The sequence below is a fragment of the Callorhinchus milii genome, unplaced genomic scaffold (genome assembly GCF_018977255.1).
Source record: "Callorhinchus milii isolate IMCB2004 unplaced genomic scaffold, IMCB_Cmil_1.0 Scaffold1, whole genome shotgun sequence".
In the NCBI taxonomy this organism is placed as follows: Eukaryota; Metazoa; Chordata; class Chondrichthyes; order Chimaeriformes; family Callorhinchidae; genus Callorhinchus; species Callorhinchus milii.
This window is the reverse complement of record NW_024704742.1, coordinates 93258549-93278545: the sequence shown is the minus strand read 5'-3', so window position 1 is coordinate 93278545 and position 19997 is coordinate 93258549. Positions and strand designations below refer to the sequence as shown.

Here is a 19997-nt window from a genome sequence, read left to right as displayed (position 1 = left end):
AGGACTTTGTGGATACCCTCAAGGGATCCCCTCCCTCAATGAGTTAAGCATCACACTTGGGATTTTCTGGTTTAAATGACTCTGTTCCACCAAGGCAAAACTTTGCTAGCTGAGCTGCAAGGAAAGCTGTGCTGTTGCCTTAACTGATAAAGTTTTGACGTTGGTTCAACAGCCCCTTTGCCATGTGAATTGAAGCAGTTTTCAATTAACTCATGCATATCTTACAAAATTACTTTTTTATTATGCATCACAGTTTGGCAAAAATAGTCACTCATTATAGTCATCTGATTTACTAAGATTTCCCCAATGCATGAAGTGTCGTCAGTGTCATATTCATACTTGCAATCCCCAAAATAGCAACGTGTCCAGAAAACAATTACAGTCACACTTTTTGTTAAGATTTTTGTTTGAAGGAAACTCATAGCTTTAAAATAGACGCTCTATTTTTAAATTGATAAATGAACACCTTTTCCATACAATACTTCTGTAGCAAAGTCAGTCGCCAGAGACCTGCAATCCACAGGGAAGGCTCCCTGGAAGCAACAGCTCAACACAGGGGAAGGAAAAAGACAGCAGTAGTCAAAAAATGCAAAGGTAGTTTTTATATTTCCAGACAAGCCACACAGACACATCAGAACATCCCATCACTGTGGATTATAGTGCAATGTTCAGAAGATGAAAGCATCCTATTAATGAAGTAGAAATGAAGGCCCAAGCCAGCATGAGATCACTTACTACAGGCCGTTGTAACGTGTTCGGCAGTTGAACTAACAGCAGTCCCACTCCTCCCAATAAACCTTTCCCCCACAGCCCCATCCAATCAATCAGTGCTGACCAACCTCTGGATGGGCCCCACACCACTCCCCCCACCCCCATGAACATCAGACAAGTCTAGGTCAGCCAGTGTTTGACTGGTTGTGTTTTAGTTTTTTTCTTTCTTGATTGATTGAATGCCATAAATCAAGAAATATTCAATCAAGAAAATGTATTTTGTTGGTCAACCGTAAACGACAGCCACCACTGGTTTAGATGCTGTATTCTGTATTTTCTCTACCCTTCTCCCCCAATAATTTAGGGAGCCGGAGGAGTTGGGAATAAGAAGGGGTGGAGAGCAGCCAAAGGCGCAGTCCAAGATGAGGGTCTTGAGATGTGCCTTGAAGGAGGCAAGTGAGGGAGTGAGGCGAAGGTAATGTGGGATGGAGAGGGCAGAGGGTGGGGGCAGAGAGGCTGAAGGCCTGACTGGCGATGGTGGGGGCTGTGGAGCAGGCTGCAGCTCGCTGAGCAGAGGGAGTGGACAGATCGATATGGGGTTAGCAGGTCACAGAGGTAGGAAGGGGCAAGGCCTTGGAGGGCCTTGAAAGCAAGTTCAAGCCGGGCTCCTACGTACTGCTAGGTAAACAGAGGCGTGTGGAGCAAAGAAACTTGCCCAATGCCCACCCTGCTCGGGAATCAAATCCAGGTCCTCTTGCTTGCGAGGTAATTGCTCTGACTACCGAGCCACAGGACTCCACATGTACCCTACACACCCTGCATGAAGATTTGATGTGTTGTATACTACTTAGCAACGCTGAAAAATGTTTTAAAATATTGAATTGTCACTTTAGACAAGACACTGTTGGATAGAAAAACTACCACAACGATCAGTTTGCTGGATATAGTTATTTTAATAAATTACTATGAAGTTTGTTTATCTGTACATTTTATACACTTCCAGATGAGGCACATTTGAAGAAAGTGGTAATGTAACTGTAAAACAGGACAAACACCAGTGCCTCGGTGCCAAGTCCTTTCGAGTTTGTGAATTGCTATTTCAGAAAAATATATTTTATAATATACCTTTTCTTAAAATTCAAAATAATTTCTATGAATACTCTTCACAACAAACACATTGCACTTGAGCACGAATTGGTGTGAATACAGATCATTACCAAACTCCAGAAAATAATCCAACATCAGACGGGCCACATTTGCGGAACAACTTCATTAACTTGAATTAGAAATTTTAAACTTTAGGTCAATGAAAAAAAATCAGTTTAATTCATAGCACATCTGAAAAGTCACCGTGACAAAACAAGAACTTTTTCAGAACACATGGCCAAAACAATTTGTTTGAGATGGGAACACTAAATTGTGTGTGAATAAGTGAGAGAGGGAAGTCTGTGTGATGGAGGGGGGTGGGGGAAAGAGGAGAAAGGAGTCAGATAAAATGTTCTGCTTTGCAAAAGGACCAGTGTTGAAATGCAAGTTGATATTAAATTTAATTTGGATGAGATCGACTTTAAGTATTGATTAGATGGGCAGTTTCATCCAGCCTTTACTTCAATACAATCCATGAAAAAGATCTGTTCATTTCCCAACAACTTATTGCCAATATCTTCATACCATGACATTATGAAGTTACAGAATTAAAAAAAAGTAAATCACCTTATCTTTAAGGCAAAAATGGACCCTCAAGAGTCACCTTGTTCAGTGCATTTGACTTAGTATTGACGGCAGAGATCATTGCAGATAACGTAAAAATACAAGGTTTGGTGAGGGTACACCACTTTCTCACAATAGCTTCTTTTGAAAAACATTCCGTTTTGGATAGGAAAACTAGCTTTCTGCAAGTTATATCAGGCCATTTTAAAACACTTCAGGCCAATTCATCTTCAGGACAAAAAAAACTACAACTCTCTCAAAGTGAAGAGTGCAACAACTAGAAATCTCCATGAATCGTACATTAAGCAAATTAAAGTTTCTATATGCGATTACAAAATTGAATGAAAATGGTTACATTGAGTTCAACCACCCAGGCATATTCAGGTAACAATGCACAACTGGAATGTGCTTCTTCCACAAACAGAACATTACTGCTGATAAACACCAGGAGAGGTTGGGGTTGGGTGTACATGCATGAAGAAATTTCACACACACTCACACATGCAAAAAAAGTGTCCCGAAGTTGGATTTGGTCCCAATGAACATCTCAGGCTAACTCTGATGCACACTTCAGCAAAGCAGAATGGATAATTAATGATGTGAAAGGACAGCAGGCCTGCAGCGTTGCTTGTCTATAGGCTGGAGCTGAGGTAGCAGATTAAAGTGTTTGAGGTTGTGCTACTGTTAGCTGCTAAATCCAAATGCAAGGAAAGAACAAGGAAGTGGTTATACTAATTATACCAAACTAAAACCATTCACTGACACCCTTTTGACTTTAATGGAAAACTTCTGCACTTCAGTTTGATTCATTTAAAGGTTTTGTTAAAGTCCAGCAGAAGCCAATTCGAATATAAAAACTCACGTCAAAAAATACTAGGTAACCCATAATCCTTAGACACAAAAACTACTGTTACTTTCACAGGTTAGGTTTACCTGTACCTGAAAGGTAAATCAGAGAAAAAAAAGATGTTTTAAGCAGATACCTCAACCACAGCCTTCTTACAAAATGGAGAAAAGATATTGTCAGATATGTATTAGACACGCTTAAAAACAAAACAGACTTTTTAACAAATATTCCAAATGAAATTTGGCCTTTTCATCTTTTAAACAGTCTGGGATACCGTCCCACGGATCATTACCATACCACTGTACTTTAAGTTGTTTTGTTCCCCTTCCAAAATGTTTGTGGATATTTGTAAGAAGGCTGAGTGAATTTAACGGATGCTACTTTTTTGTAAGGGGTGGGGGAGAGAACGGAAGAGAACAACAGCACCCAAATTAATCTAATCAGGAAAGGGTTTATTGGAGGATGGAAAGAAAATCGATTAGATCGACCTTCAAAAACTTTACCCTCTCCACCGATTGATGAGTTAACAACCCTGAGATGTGGCTCTGCAACGAGTCTTCTCCAAACTAAGTGCCGATTGCAGCATCACCTGGAACTTCCTGCACTTTGGACAGTACTTTGAAGAACTGGCAGTGCTGGTTACACACGTTCAAGTAGCTTGTATTTTTTAAAAAAAGTAACCAAAGTCAATTGGCACATTGCTACAATGGATCCCAAGGTCCTCCTTCACAAGTGTGTTTCTTTTGAGTGGGCAGAGATATATTTATAGGCCTTTGGGTAACCATTAGATTCCGTGGTGATCAACACGTCTTGGTTCTTCATTCAGATCTGCTGTTTCTTTGCCTGTTGTTGGAGCTCGTGTCCTCATACGCTGCTGTCCTGCAGCAGTGGCTCATGGTCTTCATCACTGCCCACAGGTGGGGTGGGCGGGGTGTTGCTCAGGCTGCCGCTGTGCTTCCTCATATTACTGCTCTTCCCAGTCATACTGTGCTCAGGGATGAATAAGGCAACCATAAATGCCAGGAGGACAGAAATGGCTCCAAATAAAAAAGGTGGTCCGGGGATGATGGAATCCTAGAGGAATCAAAAGAATAATTTGTATGGAGACATCAAGTATATGGGCTTTTAGCAGCTGCACAGTTGTGCCCCATTTCTATGTGTAGTTATTTCACTAAATTCGCCCACAAAATACAGTCAATCCACTTTACAGCATATCCTGTGAAACGTCAACAATAATTGATTAATTATAAATAAAACAATGGAATATTAGCTAAAATTAACCTAACATTTATTAAGAGATACAGGACTACAGTAGCTCACTGTGTGCTAGGTATTGATTTCAGCAGCAAAAAAAATACAGACAGTCTAGAGTCAATTCAGTGAGTCAGACTTCACAAAACATAATTAATTCAGCAAGCTTCAAATAAACTAGTGAGATTGTCACCACCAATAGCAGCTCAGAGAGGGCACAATGGTCAAGGAGGTTCAATGGATTTACATGAAACTTTGGAAGATACCCCTTGAAAGTATCAGAAGCGATATTAAAAAGGCAAAGCGGCACAAGACAGATGATGTGATTTGTACCCAAATCAAAAGAGACTGATGTGCATAATTCATGTTATCAATTCACGTTAAAGGTGGATTTCAGCCACATTCCCAGCCTGGGGCATAGGTCGCTCAGTGAAAGCGAGGAAGACCAGAGTAGTTACTTTTTCCCCTACCTGCTCGATATTCAAAAAATAAATCTGGAATGAATGATTGGCTATCAATCATGTGTCAGAAAGCTCATTAAAGTCATTAGCAGTCAAGTGTTGTAATTATCAGTGTTTTCCAAGAATCCCATCTTAAAATATGGGCAGCTGCTTCATATCCAAACAGTAACAACATTCCACCCATTAATAGAATTTAAGATAGAAAGTTTTCATTTTATTTTTTGCTGCCAATTAATTTCCTCCTCAAGGCATTGGACTCTCTTCTGTCTACAGGGGTGTGATTCAACCCAGTTAGAAACATTAAGATATGGAGAAAGAGCTGGAAATTGTGATTCATCNAAAAAGATAGTGGCACAGACAGGATATGTAACACTCCACAGCCACTACACATTATACGTCCGAGCCCACAGTGCACCAGATCCACATTTGTGGAGGAGTCAAAGGAAACCTGAACGAACACGCACAGCACCTATGAAAGAGCATAAGGCACATCAACGGCTTATTAATGTATTTTACCTCAACTTTGGAATTTTGCACATCAACTGTTTTATCAGTGATTTCATCCAGCTCCACGTCAAACAAGAAGAAAATAAAGCCATACAAAGCTGGCCCCAGCCCATTGCAGAGCCCTCGGATTCCTGTAATCATTCCTTGTACGACACCTGAAAGGAGGGACAATAATGACTAACTGAGGCTGCAGTGAGAGGACAGTGTGTGGTCACAGGCACACAACAGGAGGCTCCTTTACTAGAACGTATCTTTGTTCATTTGAATTGACGGCAACCTCAAAGCTCACATTTCCAAGACCACAAATAAAATGGAAATCAGATCCATACAATTCAGAGAGATCTGAAGATCTGGGCACAAAGAGCCTGATAATAGAGAAATGAGATTAAGCAGAATAAAATGTCCAAGGTGAAAAAGTCATTAAATCCATTAGTGTACCTAGCTTTTAACCACAGAAGTCGAGGGATAAGCTTTCAAAACTGTACCAAACATTTGACACACCGTGTGAAATTTTGGTCTCCTAATTTTTAAAAAATTGGAGTAGTGAAACAGAAGGGATACTAGAATTCCAGGATTTAGAGGCAGAGCTACGAGGAAAGGTTGCTAGCCTTATGAATTTCTGATGAGGAAACTCTGAGGCATGGGGCGACTGCTGCTGGACAGTGTTTCCAATGAAAGCTGTGGAGGAGTTACCACAAGTGCTCCTTATGTGGGCCTGAACTAGAACTGTGAAAGTCGGGGAACAGACCAACCAACCCTCTCAGTCAGGAATATGTGGCCAACGGGTGAGAATTCTAGAAAAGGTAAAACAAAATGATTTTTATTTAGATATGAAATTACTTAAAAATATATTACCAAGTGCTTTACACACCACGGGCTGACATTTTATGGAAACTAAGGAAATAAGTCATTTATTCCTGCAAATCATTTTGCACCAATTGGCACTCATGCAGAAATTTTCCATAAACCACATGCCCTTGGCACGTACTCTACTCAAACCCTTTGCATATCCAAAGAGCCAAATTCAATGGTAGGAAGCATATGAGATGGGGGCAGTGTAGAGTCCCAAAATATACAGTCAATTCTCTTGAACAGTATATTCTGTGAAGTCCTTTGAGAAGTCTCAACAACTTGATAAGGTGCTAGATCAAATGCAAGGATTATTATTATTTAAAACTTTTAACATTCATGATCATAGTAAGCTTTTTATAAGAAGTGGAATTTATGTGCATCGGGAAAAGATTTTCAAAATAAAAGTTACAGAAAGCAGAGCTGACAATTTCATGTGGTATCACAAGTTAGTCCTTGATAGATTAGATTCTTGCAGTTGACAGAGAATGAAAACATTAACCAAAAGGACTCACCCTGCTGATCAGAATCAGCGTTTCTGGAAACCAGAGCGCTCACTGCAGGGAAGGTAATGCTGGACATGGCTGCCACAGCTCCTGCTGCCCACATCATCCTAGGACAACGAAAGGCAATCAAACACCGTGCAGGGGAATCACATTCCTATTGTGTTTCAACCGCATCAATCAATGAAGAAGCCCTGAGCACAACCATACGCAGCACATTTCATCTCAAATTTTCAGGAGTTCAGAAAGTCTCAGAAACTAAATGCAACATGCATAGCTAACATCCTGTCAGTCATCTACATCTCTTCCCTCCCCTCACCATTTCACCTTTCTGCAATGCAACCTATATGTTGTACACGTGAACAATAGCTTGAACACAGGTAACAATTCAAAATAGTTTGCACCTTTGCATATTGTGTAGATAAACACAATCTTAGTTATCCATCACTGAATACGTGTCTAGTAAAGGATGTTTGCTTACCAGTGCTGTGATCCAAAGCCATACCAAGCAAGCTGCAGCATCTGAAATCCCAAACCAAGGAGAACGGTGTTCTTATTCCCTATGGACCTCATTAGGATACTAAGAAATAAAGTCTAAAAATACAGAAACAAAGGATCCATTAGAGGCCGTATTCCCATTTTCTTCAGAAATGAAGTTGCTCATCTGCTTGGAAATTAAATTGTCAAATGCTTGATGGTTAGAATGCGAACATTTCAGTTCAGCAGAAAGATCAAGTGTTACTACCAACTCAAGTTCACTATCGCATGCTATTTTGATAACTAATGTAGCTAATATTATAACTCATATCAATAACCAATATTATTCAAACTTAGTAAATCAGAGCATGAAAAACATTGAAACTTTCAGTGAAAAGGCCAACTGATTAATATACTGAATGGCATGAACTCCAGTTCTATGGTTAAAGTTCAGTAAACCCACTGCCAATAAGCAAAGAAATTCTGAACAAAAGTGGGGAAACAATATTGCTCGAATCAAATGTGATCACAAAATAATTGCATAAACAAATCCCTCAAACAAATCAATTTCAACAAGACTGTCTGGCACTTCCTTTAATATGGACCAAAGGAAGTATAAAAGTCAGTTTTTAAAAAAAAGCAGCAATCTGGGTTTAAAAGAGATGACTTCATGCACAGAAGATGGCGTCAGGTTTACAATTTAGTATTGCAAGCACTGTTGGCTTAGTAAGCACCGTTGGAAGAGTGAACTGTATGTCATTCAGGTTTCCCAGAGCCAGAGAATAAGCCAGTTTCTGTGCAAAGTTAATGATCTTCGATTTTTGAAGTGAAAGTTTATCCAAGGCAATGAGAAATGCACATTTAATCCATTCATGTGTATTCTGTTCCTGCAAAATGTGCTTTGTCACAATACAATTTACAAGTATCTTTTGTAAGTTACTTGTGATCACTCATTTGAGCTGAGTTATATTTGTTTGATTGTTAGGATAGGGTGTACAACCACACAAGGAACACACAGGCTAGCCCTTGCAGATGTCATAGTGCTATAGGAATTTTAACAAGATTTTTTATAGGAGGAATTACTTATCATAATCCACACGAACAAAGCTTAGCCTGTGAGTAATTGCACAAATCTAGATATGTATAACAGAAGATTAGCCATTCTTTCAATTAGTCTTTCACACAGAGGATACAGTTCAAGATCTTGGTCCTCATCTTCAAAGTCCTCCATAGCCTCGCTCTCCCCTACCTCTGCGACCTCCTAACCCCCTACCAACCTGCCTGCTCCCTCCGCTCAGCGGGCTCCAGCTTTCTTCATGTCCCCCACCTCGCCCGCCCCACCATCTATATGCTCTGTGACATCATCCGCAGACATGGGGTGAATTTCCACATGTATGTGGATGTACCCCTCTGCCTCCACCTTTGACTCCAGTCCCACTGCTGTCCTGACAGAATGTCTGTCCGACATCAAGACCTGGATGACAGGTAACTTTCTTCAGTTGAACGTCAACCAAGGTTCTCCTGATTGGCTCCCGTCAGTGCCTCCACACCTCAGGCGCTGACAGCATCACCATCTAAGTATGCACACTCCACCTTACTAAGACAGTCCGTAACCTTGGCATCTTGACGTCACGTCCCCTGCATCGCCCACCCCACCATTGGCAGGCAAGCCTTCTGCTACTTTGCCTCCACCCACTGGAACGCCATCCCGCAGTTCCTCCACCTGCTCCCTCCCTTGCCTCCTTCAAGACCCACCTCAAGACCCTCCTCTTCAACCGTGCCATTGATCACCCTCCTTCCACCCCTGCCCTCCACCCTCCTGATCCCGACCCCCAGCTCAGGTCCAAAACATTGACTGTCCAGCACCTTGGGACGTCCTCCCGATGTGAAAGGCGCTATACAAATGTAATTTTGTGGTTGTAGTTGTAGTCTGTGAAAATAAACTAATGATAGATGATCCAATGTGCTACATAACTGAAGCAGATTAAATTTTGAACATGTCATTGGCAAAAATCAACTGTCAGAAACTTGTAAAATGCAAGCAATTAATGCAATTAGCTTTGAAATCCGATGCTCACAATGTATGGCACAAGGACACCAGAGTTTATTAAAAGGGCAACTTTGAAATACTCAAGTCTGCATCTAAATGGGTTTAATCCTACAGTGCTGATATGAGAATGAAAAGTTGTCATACATCTGCAGAATAAACAAGCCATTTTACAGAAATCCTTGCATTCATATAATGTCTTATCACGTTGTTGAGATGTCTCAATGATGTGATAAGACACTATCAAATGCAAGGATTATTATTATCAGCCACATGAATCACAGGTATATGAGGTCTGCACGTATCATGACATGGTTTTGTTCTGGTGGTATTTAGAATAACCGATTGCAAGGCGGGAAAATGAAAACGAGTCAATCATTCGACAATCACCTGTGCTATTATAGAGAGGATCCCAACCACGGCGATAAAAGCTGCCAGGTTTTCAGGAGAAAAATCAATAACCTGAGGAAAGGAAACAGCCATTAAAAAGTGCAGTGGACTGAGAAACAGAACCAGTCTGGGGGCTTCCCTTGGTAACGACTGATAAGCAAAATATCCACAGAAAAGCACACAACAAATGGTACATTTCCTGTTAGCAATTTTCCTCAAAAATTGAAAAATAATACACAATGTAGACAATTTATTGACTTCTAAAAATCCATTTTTTGAAAATTAGAGTTTTTAGAAACTTAAAAAACCTTCCTTACACAACCACTGTTTCCCCACAAACACGCTCACAAGATTACAAAACAAACGCTGCAAAAAAGCCCACAGTGAACCGGCTGATTAAACAGACTGCAACTAAACAAACGGAGGAGGGAACGAGCAGTGGAAAATCTGACACACACCTGTCTGAGGTAAAGGAAAAAGCTGGAGTACTGTCCAGCCTCGGGCAGGTACGAGAGAAACACCGTTATACAGATGAGCAATACAGTGGTATCCTTTCCAACCTTCTTCAAAGACTGCAATTTAATAAGAAAAAGTAAAAATGAGATTCAGTAAACATCAATATATTTGAGAGCTCATCTGGGACTTATTTTAGCTAATTAACAGATTTTCTACGCTTAGGCTTTTAAGAAATTGGATTAAAAAGCTTTCCAATAAGCAATTCACATGGCATAGCTTTGAGACAGCATGGCTGGAACTCAAATACTGTCCAAGGTCTCCACAAAGTCCTGCTACCCCAAAGTGTTTTTTTACAGTTCACCGACCAACAACTGAAACTTATGGATGAATGATGGCAATTGTATTTACAAGTACTTAATTGTATTCAGTACAAGTGTTTAACTGTATTTAGACGTCCAGGAGATCGGTGTGAGCGCCATAATTTTATGGCAGATAATGATCCGTGACCCTGTTCAGTTTGACATCTTCTTTAACATGATGTAACAGCTTGTTTCAGCTCCTCCATAGTCTCATATCACTGTTTTGTAACAGGGGGATAAGAGGAACTTTGTGGACACCATGTACATGATGGTGACTGCACATCAAGCAACACTTGCATACAGAATATACCATTAGGGTGTAGCTTCAGTAGTAGATTCAGTAGATTTTTAATGGATCTAGACTACTTTGACAATTCACATCAGACCATTTTCAAGATGAGGTCACTGGTATTCCTACTAATGTCCTGCCTGATGGCAGCTTTGTGCAGCCAACTCTGCACAGACCAAAGAACAGTCTGGGTCAGTCCGATATCACACTGTGAGTTTACTCATTCAGTTACCCAATGATCCTTTAAAGCTCAAATCCCAAGGAATTCCTCATCTTTCACCCCATGAGCCTCTCCACATATCACTTCTATTCACTAATCTTAATTTCCACATCTCTCATGCAAATCCTAGAAAAAGATTAATTTCTCAGACATTTTGTTCTTGGTTAGATTTAGATGATCAAGTGTCTGTTCATTATAAACTGTTGAGCCAAAAGAATATCAAAAACCGTTTCCCAAAATGCCCCAAACAGTTTCTAATCTGCGCTTTGCAAATGCAAGTAAAATTTCCTTTAGTTTGACAATGGCTTTCGACACATTTCCTAGCACTCGTCTCCAGCCTAGAGAATCTGCTGGGCATTTTGAGTTCTCTAAACTGTACCTCAATTAGTTTGAAGTAAGCTAATTTTTTTAAAAACTTTTTATTTTTTTCAAATTATAAATTCATAAAATTTCCTTTTAAACAAAGTCACTGAATATTTTGCTTTACATTTCTATCTTTTAGAAAAGAGCTTTCCTCTGAATCTTAATAGCACAAAGGGTGAAAGGCAACATTAATTGCTTAATTGTTCCTCCAGTTTTTATTCAAAGATCTTTGCCGAACAAAACCACCAGTTGTAGGAACTGAATGCACAAAGGAAAATGGAATAACCCAATTTATTCTACTGACGTGGACAATCTTTGTAGAACTGGTATGAAAAGTCCCTTTATGTGCAAAGTTGGTTGTAATCAAAGGTTTTGTGTATCTTGACTCATTGCACAGTACAGAATCCAACTCATTAAGAATGCAACTGTTTAATCCAATTCTGTGATACTCTTCACAAGAGTTCTGTCATGTTCTTGGCATTCTCGTATGGGCAGGACTGTCTGTTCGGCAGCTTATGTTGCAAATATGCAATGTTTATATGTAAAGTAAGAAACGGTTTCAGAGCATCTTGATGGAATTAACCACAAGCCCATAAATGTTTCATAGATTTAAAATACAAAGGCAGCAGACATTCACATCATGGAAGGTCATTCGCCCCATCATAATCACTGAAGGAGCAATCAATTCAGTCCCATTTCCCCCACATCCCTGATAATTACTGCTTCACAATATCTACCTAGGTCTCTCTTGAAAGCTAATGTTGGTCCTCACATAACAACCCCACCTGGAAGAAATTCCACATCCTGACAACTCAAAAAAAAAAACTCTTAACCTTCCCTTCATTAATTATCTGAAATTGACACCTGAAATTGACTCACCATGCAAGTGGGATGACTAAAACTGGGCATTTATAATAATATTGTACTTTTTTTTTGCATTCTGGTAAATTGTGGGTATACAGAGATGCTTACAGAAAAAGGGTCCGCTTGCTCCCATTGGAAAGCTGCTCCTCGTGAAGCTGGACGAATCTTGTCTGGCAGAGACTCTGGCACGGCCACCAAGATAAAGCAGATGTCCAATGCAGCAATTATAGTGGCCACAAGCACTACAAGGTTATCACCATATTTACTTGAAAGGTAAGCACCAATGGCAGGACTGGTTACCAAACTCGCTGCAAAAGTTGCCGAAACCTGAAAGAGGAGAAAAGATATATTAAAGACAAAATCTCCAGAAACCGAAACGATAGGACTGCAGAATATGCAGAATTATTCAGTTTTACTAATAATAGCATTCGACAGAACACTCCATGATCTTATCAAAACATCTCAAAGCACTTCAAAGGATTTTACTGTAAAGTACAGAGGTTGTATTTGTAGGTGAAGCAACAGCTATTAATTGCATACATCACTGACCCCCACCCCCACTCTCAAAATAAAGGCATGCAATGAATGACCAATCTTATTTGGGGAAATTAGTGGACAGGTTACCAGGAAGAACTCCCATCACTCCTATAGTAAGGAACAAGATTGTCGACTAAAGAAAAAATAAACTGGCTCTATTATGGAGTGCAGTTAATTCAGCGAGACACAATTCAGTCAACTGCATGACACCTTCAAGAGGCAAAGAAGATTGGAATTGAAAAGAAAATGTGCAATGTGCCAGTTCATATACTCGAGCGACAGTAATGCCATTGACCCTCAAGACAGTTTGTTAAAACTCTCATTGCACAATAAACCTGGGTTGAATGGTGATGTCGCTGAAAGGAAAATTGCCTTCATACAACAACTGGATTTGGTATAGCACTTATCACAGTGTTGAATCATCTCAAAGAGTTTCACAGGATTTACTGTAGAGTGAAATGACTATTTTGTGGGCAAAAAACAGCCAATTTGCACACGGCAATGGCCCACAAACAGTCATGTAGTAAACTGTCAATTTTATCAGGAGGATTGTTGGTGAGGACACTGGGAGATACTCCCACATCTTTTAGAAAACAGTTGCCACCCGAATAGGCAGACAGGATCTCAGTTTAACGTCTCATCTGAAGGATGACATCTGATAATTCAGTACTCATCCACCACTGGACTTCTCCAAAGTGAATTGCAAGGCCTGACATGGGAATTAAACCCACAAGCTTCTGACTCCGAGGTGAGAGCTGCTAACTGATTCAGACCGACACCCAAGTTATGAGATAGTATTTAATTTCCACAAACAAAATATTTCAAGATACAGTCAACAACAACTTGGATTTATATAGCGCCCTCCATGCTGGATGACGTCTCAGAGCGCTTTACAGTCACAGATCCCAGGACCGAGCCAGGGGGAGGGGGAGGAAGGTGACCAAAAGCGCGGTCGAAAAAAAAGGTCTTCAGCAGAGACCTGAAAATGGGAAGGGAGCGAGACGAAGGGAGTAAGACAGGCAGTTCCAGAGCCTCGGGCCATAGTGGCTGAAGGCACGGCCGCCGAGGGTGGAGCGGAGGACTCGGGGGACGAGGAGGAGGCCAGTCCCGGAGGAACAGAGGCAACTTGTACTGTTTTGAGGAGAGAGGAGGTCAGAGAGGTAGGGGGGTGCAAAGGAGTGCAGAGACTTGAATACAAGAACCTTGAAATCGATCCTCTCTGGGATAGGCAGCCAGTGCAGTCTGGCAAGGACTGGGGTGATCGGGGAGCGGAGTTTCGTGCAGGTGAGAATGTGGGCAGCAGAGTTTTGAATGATTTAGATTTTATGGATGGTAGTGGACAGGAGACCAGCAAGGAGGGCATTAGAGAGGTCCAGCCGAGAGGTGACAAAGGCATGGACCAGTCATCTCTTTATTCCAATTACAATATACAAGGAAGCTCTAAATCTGGGTATTCGGTGTAAATACAGCATTGTTCTAAGAGCAGTCGATCATGTTGAACAACTCAACTTTTTGGCAAAGGAACTAGCAAAACGAACCATAAACTTCCAGAAGTTTGAACTTCTAAACACTAGGTGAACAATTACTTCTTAAAGGCAAATTCTGTCAAGTCCCTTTATCGTAAATGTAATCCACTTCAAGAAAACTGATCCGATGTGGGGTAAAAGCACTTTTGCAAACAGAGAGAGAAATCATCTTCAGGTCCATAACAGTATATACAGAGTTATATTTCTGGGTCAGATTTCTACTTCAATCTTTTAGGGAAGATTGGGCAAATTGCAATAAAGAATGCAGTCAAATGAACATTTGGAACCATAGAAATTTACTGCATAGAAAGGTGTCATTTGGTCCATCACAACTGTTCTGGTTTTGTGAACAAAGAATCCCATTCAGTCCAATTTATCTGCCATTTTCCCCATGACCTTACAAATTACTTCTCTGTTAGATATCCATTTAGTTCCCTCTTGAAAGCTAATATGAATCCTATGTAGACCATCGCATCTGACAGGGGCCATTCACACTCTAAATAAAAAATATCTCATGACCCCTTTGGTAATCCTAAATTGTTCTATTACTAGCAGAAATTATTTCACCGCATCCACTATCAAAACCGCTCAAATTTAATGATCATATCAGATATCCCCTCAGCCTTTTCCATTCCAGAGAAAATAGACCCAATTCTTCTAGTACCCGTTCTCCGATCATTTGAAAGAGAATTGGGACACATTGTTGAGGGATATAAAAGGGCATGGGAGAAAGAGCAGTGCATTGGGATTAAAGTTGTTAGCTGACATTGATAGACCAGGTAGGAATCTACCTGGGGTGGGAAAAAAAACAATGCCGTCATTTTCATTAAAAAATATTCTAGCAATTTACCATAATCAGAACGGAATTTGTAATTAAATTACATACTAAATAGCTATCTATATTGGACTAAAATAGCATGGACACGGATGTATAGAATCCAGTGGTTAATAGGGCAATGTTAGCATCTGATTATGCAATTAAAGCTGTATCAAAATGTAATAATTCTATGAAGGGTTATGGTGTGCAAGAGAAAAAAAATCATTATAAATTTTACCTGTGATAATGAACAGGGATAAGTTTAAAAATAACAGCATGATCAAACTGAAACCTTCACAAGGGCACAGAGGGTTCAACTATCTTACAGAATCTGAATTCAAACGAGATGGAAGATTGTGGGGCATTGATGTGAGAAAATTGGCTGCCATGTTCATCTGCAAAAAACTAAGTAAAGTGCAGAAAAGGATGTGACACAAGTATCAGAAGCAAGAATTATCATCACTACATTAAACGGTGGCTCTAGGACGCTACCCTGCGTGAAGGGCCCTATATCAATATAAGTTGTTGTAAATAGAAGAAACAATGTGAGCAGTGCCGTGAGGACATTGTCTGCTGTTAGTCAGCTCCACTTTGCATCTGAACCTTCATTTGATTCCCAAGAGAGGTGTGGTAAGTTATCAGAATAAACTTAAAAAGACAATGCATGATGTCGCTGCCTCTAAAGTAACCATGTAATAAGTCAATATAAGCAGTGTTTGAATGTACTGTACAACTGATTGGGACGTTCCATTGTTAAACTAGGACAAAAGGGACAGATATCTAATGCAACCTTAGCACATGCAAGACAACTATGTTCTCTACCATGTTTTGACTCAAGTTTGGAAAGCTTTAAAAAAACCTGCCCAATTTAAAACAATGCGCAATCGACATGGTAGACTGAAAACTAACTGCAGACATTATATCATTATAAACTTAAACAGCATCTTCATTCACAAGAAACCTCGCATCAGGGATTTTATTTATTTTAAAGAGTGAAATACCTGGGTGGGGGGAGGAGAACAGACATAGTGCAACAGCAACAACAAAATTTCATTTATAGAGCACCTTTCATGTCGGGAGGACGTCCCAAGGCGCTAGACAGTCAGGGGTCAGAACCCGAGCATGGGGTAGGGGTGGGATGGGGTGGGGGAAGGTAGAGAGGTGGGAGGGCGACCGAAGGCACAAATTATCTAGAATCATCGCAGTACAACAGTTGTCTTTATTTTCTGAACTGTGGGGCTAATCTGGTTAATTTCAGTGCCTTGGGACATCCCAATATGAAAGGGTACTATATAAATGCAATTTGATGTTAATATTTACCACCAACTGGAGGCATTGGTGTTTGCAAACCTTTAAAACCAAAGTTGTTTGAACAGAGTTGGGTTAATAAGTGCTGCCATTTTTCAGCCTTTTCTATACTCGGTTAGTAGATACCACAGATGGATTTCAAGGCTTCTTTTATATTTAGCTAAATGCAGTACATTTTGAGCAATGAATTAGGAGCTGCAACCCATAATGTCTCTCTCAGGACATTGCACTATAAAAAAGTAATGGAGAATAGGCCACTTCTAATTAGCACTTCAATAATTCAGCATTCTTGCTTCGAAGCTTTGGGTATTTTAAAAGTTTAATCTCAAGGTTTCTGTAGCTCATTGGCACAGCTGAACATGTGAGGCGCATTAAAGTGAAGTTTAAGAAAAGGGGGTTAAAAAAGAACTAAGTTTTGTTGACTGACATCACAAGACCTGCAGAAATTATTCAAGAAAGAGGGTGCAATGGGATCCCAAAATATTTTATGTGCATTGATTTTTCTCACCCACACACACACACACAGTCTTACCAGTCCATATGCAGTACTTCTCTCATGCTCTTGCGTGATGTCAGCTACATATGCAAATATCACCGAGAATGTGACAGCAAAGATCCCAGATACTGAAATAACAGCAAAATACCACCTACAAGAATGAAACAGAAAGGGATTGGATCAGATTTATCAAGTTTCTCTGCAACTCCAGGGCAGGAAAATTAGAAAATTTGCATTTCAATCTAATAATAATACTCTACATCAATTAATAAATTTTAGATATATTTTGCTTCAGTAAATTAGGTTACAGATTATACATACACCACACAAAGCTAAAACTTACGGTCACAATTTGAAGAGATTTACCCTGTTATTTGGACACCGATGCTTACAGTAATTAAACAGTTTTAGTTGCTTTAAAAGCTCAAATTCGACTTTACTGCTCAATAAAATACTTTAATATAAAGCTTGTTGACATGGTTTTCTCCAATGCATGATAAATTTGGGCAGAACACATCACAATTCCATGTTGCATGTCAATTTGATTCCATTCTGAACTACCATCATTAAGGGGTCTGCTCCTCTGCCAGTTCGTACATAACAGTTACAATTACAATAATTGCGCAGCAAAGTATTTTCACATTCCATTCCACAAGCCACTCAGCTATTTTCCCATGTGATCCAACTGTTCCAGCCAGCAATTCTTACCATGGACTTATCCTCATTAAAGGAATTGGGACACAAGTGAAGAATACTGTAAGCAAGAGAAATGATCGCCTCCCCCATACATCAGATAAAGCACCTATTAGTGGAGCACTCATAAATGATAAAAAACCCTGGAAAGAGAAAAAAACACAAGGTTAGATCAAGCTGCAATAGGTAACTTATACATCACTGCAATATTTAAACACATATCAAGTTGTTGTGCACAAGGTAAATAGGAAATTACAAATCTTACATATAATAATTTAAAAAACACTTGAAATGTAAATGTTTCTATGAATACTGGATGCCTGCACCTATACAGGAGTATCCAGGTTTTATTATTAAAAAAGTAACATTTGAAATGAGTTTTTTTTAAAAATTGACACATGTTTCAACTAGGCCCCGATAGCCGGTTTCCCATTCTAAACACTGACTGACTTCCAGGTTTCCCGACATCACTTGTGACCACATTTAAGCCATATATTACGACAAACACATTTTGTGCAAAATGCATTGAGGAGCTAAATGTTCATTACTATCACAAAAATCATCACATTTCCAAGTAAGCCCACAAACAGCGTCAGTTTTGCCCCCCAAAATACAGTCACTACACTTTACTGTGCATCCCATGAAGCGCTTTGAAACATCTAGACAACGTGATAAGGGGCTATATCAAATTATTATTATGGTTTAGAAGACCAGTGGGTGAGGTTTGCTTAAAAGTTGTTGTGGAATCAACAAACAAGCATGGAGAGTGAGGCATAAAACAAATGGTAGCCATCAGGACAAGCACCTAAAAAATGACAAACTTAGTACGGTAAACCAAGTACAATATTCTTTATTTTGTGTATTCATACTCCTGGTTATCATTGGGAAATCAGTGAATCAGGTAACCTGAAGTCCAATTTTAAATAAATAAAATTCCTTACATTTGATATACCGCCTTTCACATCAGGATGTCTTAAAGTGCTTCACAGAAGTTAATGTAGAATTGTGTATTTTGTCGATGGCAGCTAATTTGTGCACCTCACAAACTCCATTCCACAAACAATCATAAGGTGAAAAATTGTAAAAGGAGAGTTCACTATAGGGTGAAGACAATTCACATAAAGAAGTTTAATCACATCTTGAGGCTGCATTTATAAACAGAAAAAAAAAGTTTTGAGTAATTCAGAGAGTGGGCAAACCTCTCCAATATATATGGTCTAGAAACCCACGGTGGTTACTAAAGCCACACAATTTAATGTTGTATTTAGCTTACAAACAGCAATATGCTCTTTGACAATGTGCCTCATTTATACAACGGTGTGGATTTTTGTAACAGAAGAGATAGGTCGGACATATGTAAATGAAAATTTGGGAGCAGTTACTTTACTATAACAATAATAATATTTGCCTTTGATATTGCAGCTTATTTAGTCATTGCGAAGTCTCAAAGCGTTTCCCAGGACATACTGTAAAGTGGATTGACTGTATTTTGTGGGCAAACTTGGCAACTGGTTTGACACAGTAGTGTACCACAAACAGCCATTGGAACGATGGACCAATTTTATTTGGGCGATTGTTGGTCAAGATACCGGGAGAAACTCCCTTTACTTTTCAAATAGTGCCAATAGGATCTTTAATGTCCACCTGAACATTAGGCAAATCGGATCTTGGTTTAATGTCTCACCTGAAGGACGGCACATCCAACAATACAACACATGCCCAGCACTGCATTGGAGTGTCGTATATAAGTGTTATATGTGATTCTAAGTCCCCACATTGGGCTTGAATAAGCAACCATCTGACTCAGAGGTGAAAGCGCTACCAATTGAGCCAGGTTAACACGACTTTGGCAAGTCCCCAGTGTACAAAGAAAGATCTTCACCAGCTTGTGGTTAACACACACACTGACCTGCAAGTAAGGTTGAGCATTTGAGCATTCTGTCAGCCAGAAAAAGACGGCTGTCTCTACCTCCAGAAGTGAGGTTAATATTGCAGTACAGGGTAACATGGCCGCTCAAGTCTTGGAAAGATGGGGCTACTACGAACGACACTGCTAGAACCCCAAGACGACACCTGAATCTCCTTAGGTATAGTGGGAGGTACTCGCAAACATGCTCATCGACAAGAATCTTCCCAGCTAATTTGAACTAATAAACCACTCCAGTCCTAAAATGTCAATTCTTATCCCGTCCCTGCTTTGGGGGTACATTATTCATAGCTTTCACCACTAGTTCATAGAGATTTTCCTTTATTAATAACAAGAAAACCACCCCTGTGGATAATAATACTTGCATTTGATATAGCGCTTAGCATGTC

General features: G+C 39.9%; 1 protein-coding gene across 1 annotated transcript in view; it reads right to left on the bottom strand.

The window, feature by feature from the left end:
* Window positions 1–1644: 1644 nt before the first annotated feature.
* Window positions 1645–19997, bottom strand: part of LOC103182867 (hippocampus abundant transcript 1 protein) — a 66586-nt gene continuing 48233 nt past the window's right edge. The window contains exons 4-12 of the mRNA XM_042333265.1: window positions 17697–17824; window positions 17025–17139; window positions 12413–12631; window positions 10212–10325; window positions 9754–9825; window positions 7321–7433; window positions 6852–6949; window positions 5497–5642; window positions 1645–4342 (exon numbers count right to left, since the gene is read on the bottom strand). Of these exons, the coding sequence (XP_042189199.1) occupies window positions 4133–4342; window positions 5497–5642; window positions 6852–6949; window positions 7321–7433; window positions 9754–9825; window positions 10212–10325; window positions 12413–12631; window positions 17025–17139; window positions 17697–17824 (1215 nt within the window). The 3' untranslated portion in view covers window positions 1645–4132. The remainder of the gene's footprint in view (window positions 4343–5496; window positions 5643–6851; window positions 6950–7320; window positions 7434–9753; window positions 9826–10211; window positions 10326–12412; window positions 12632–17024; window positions 17140–17696; window positions 17825–19997) is intronic.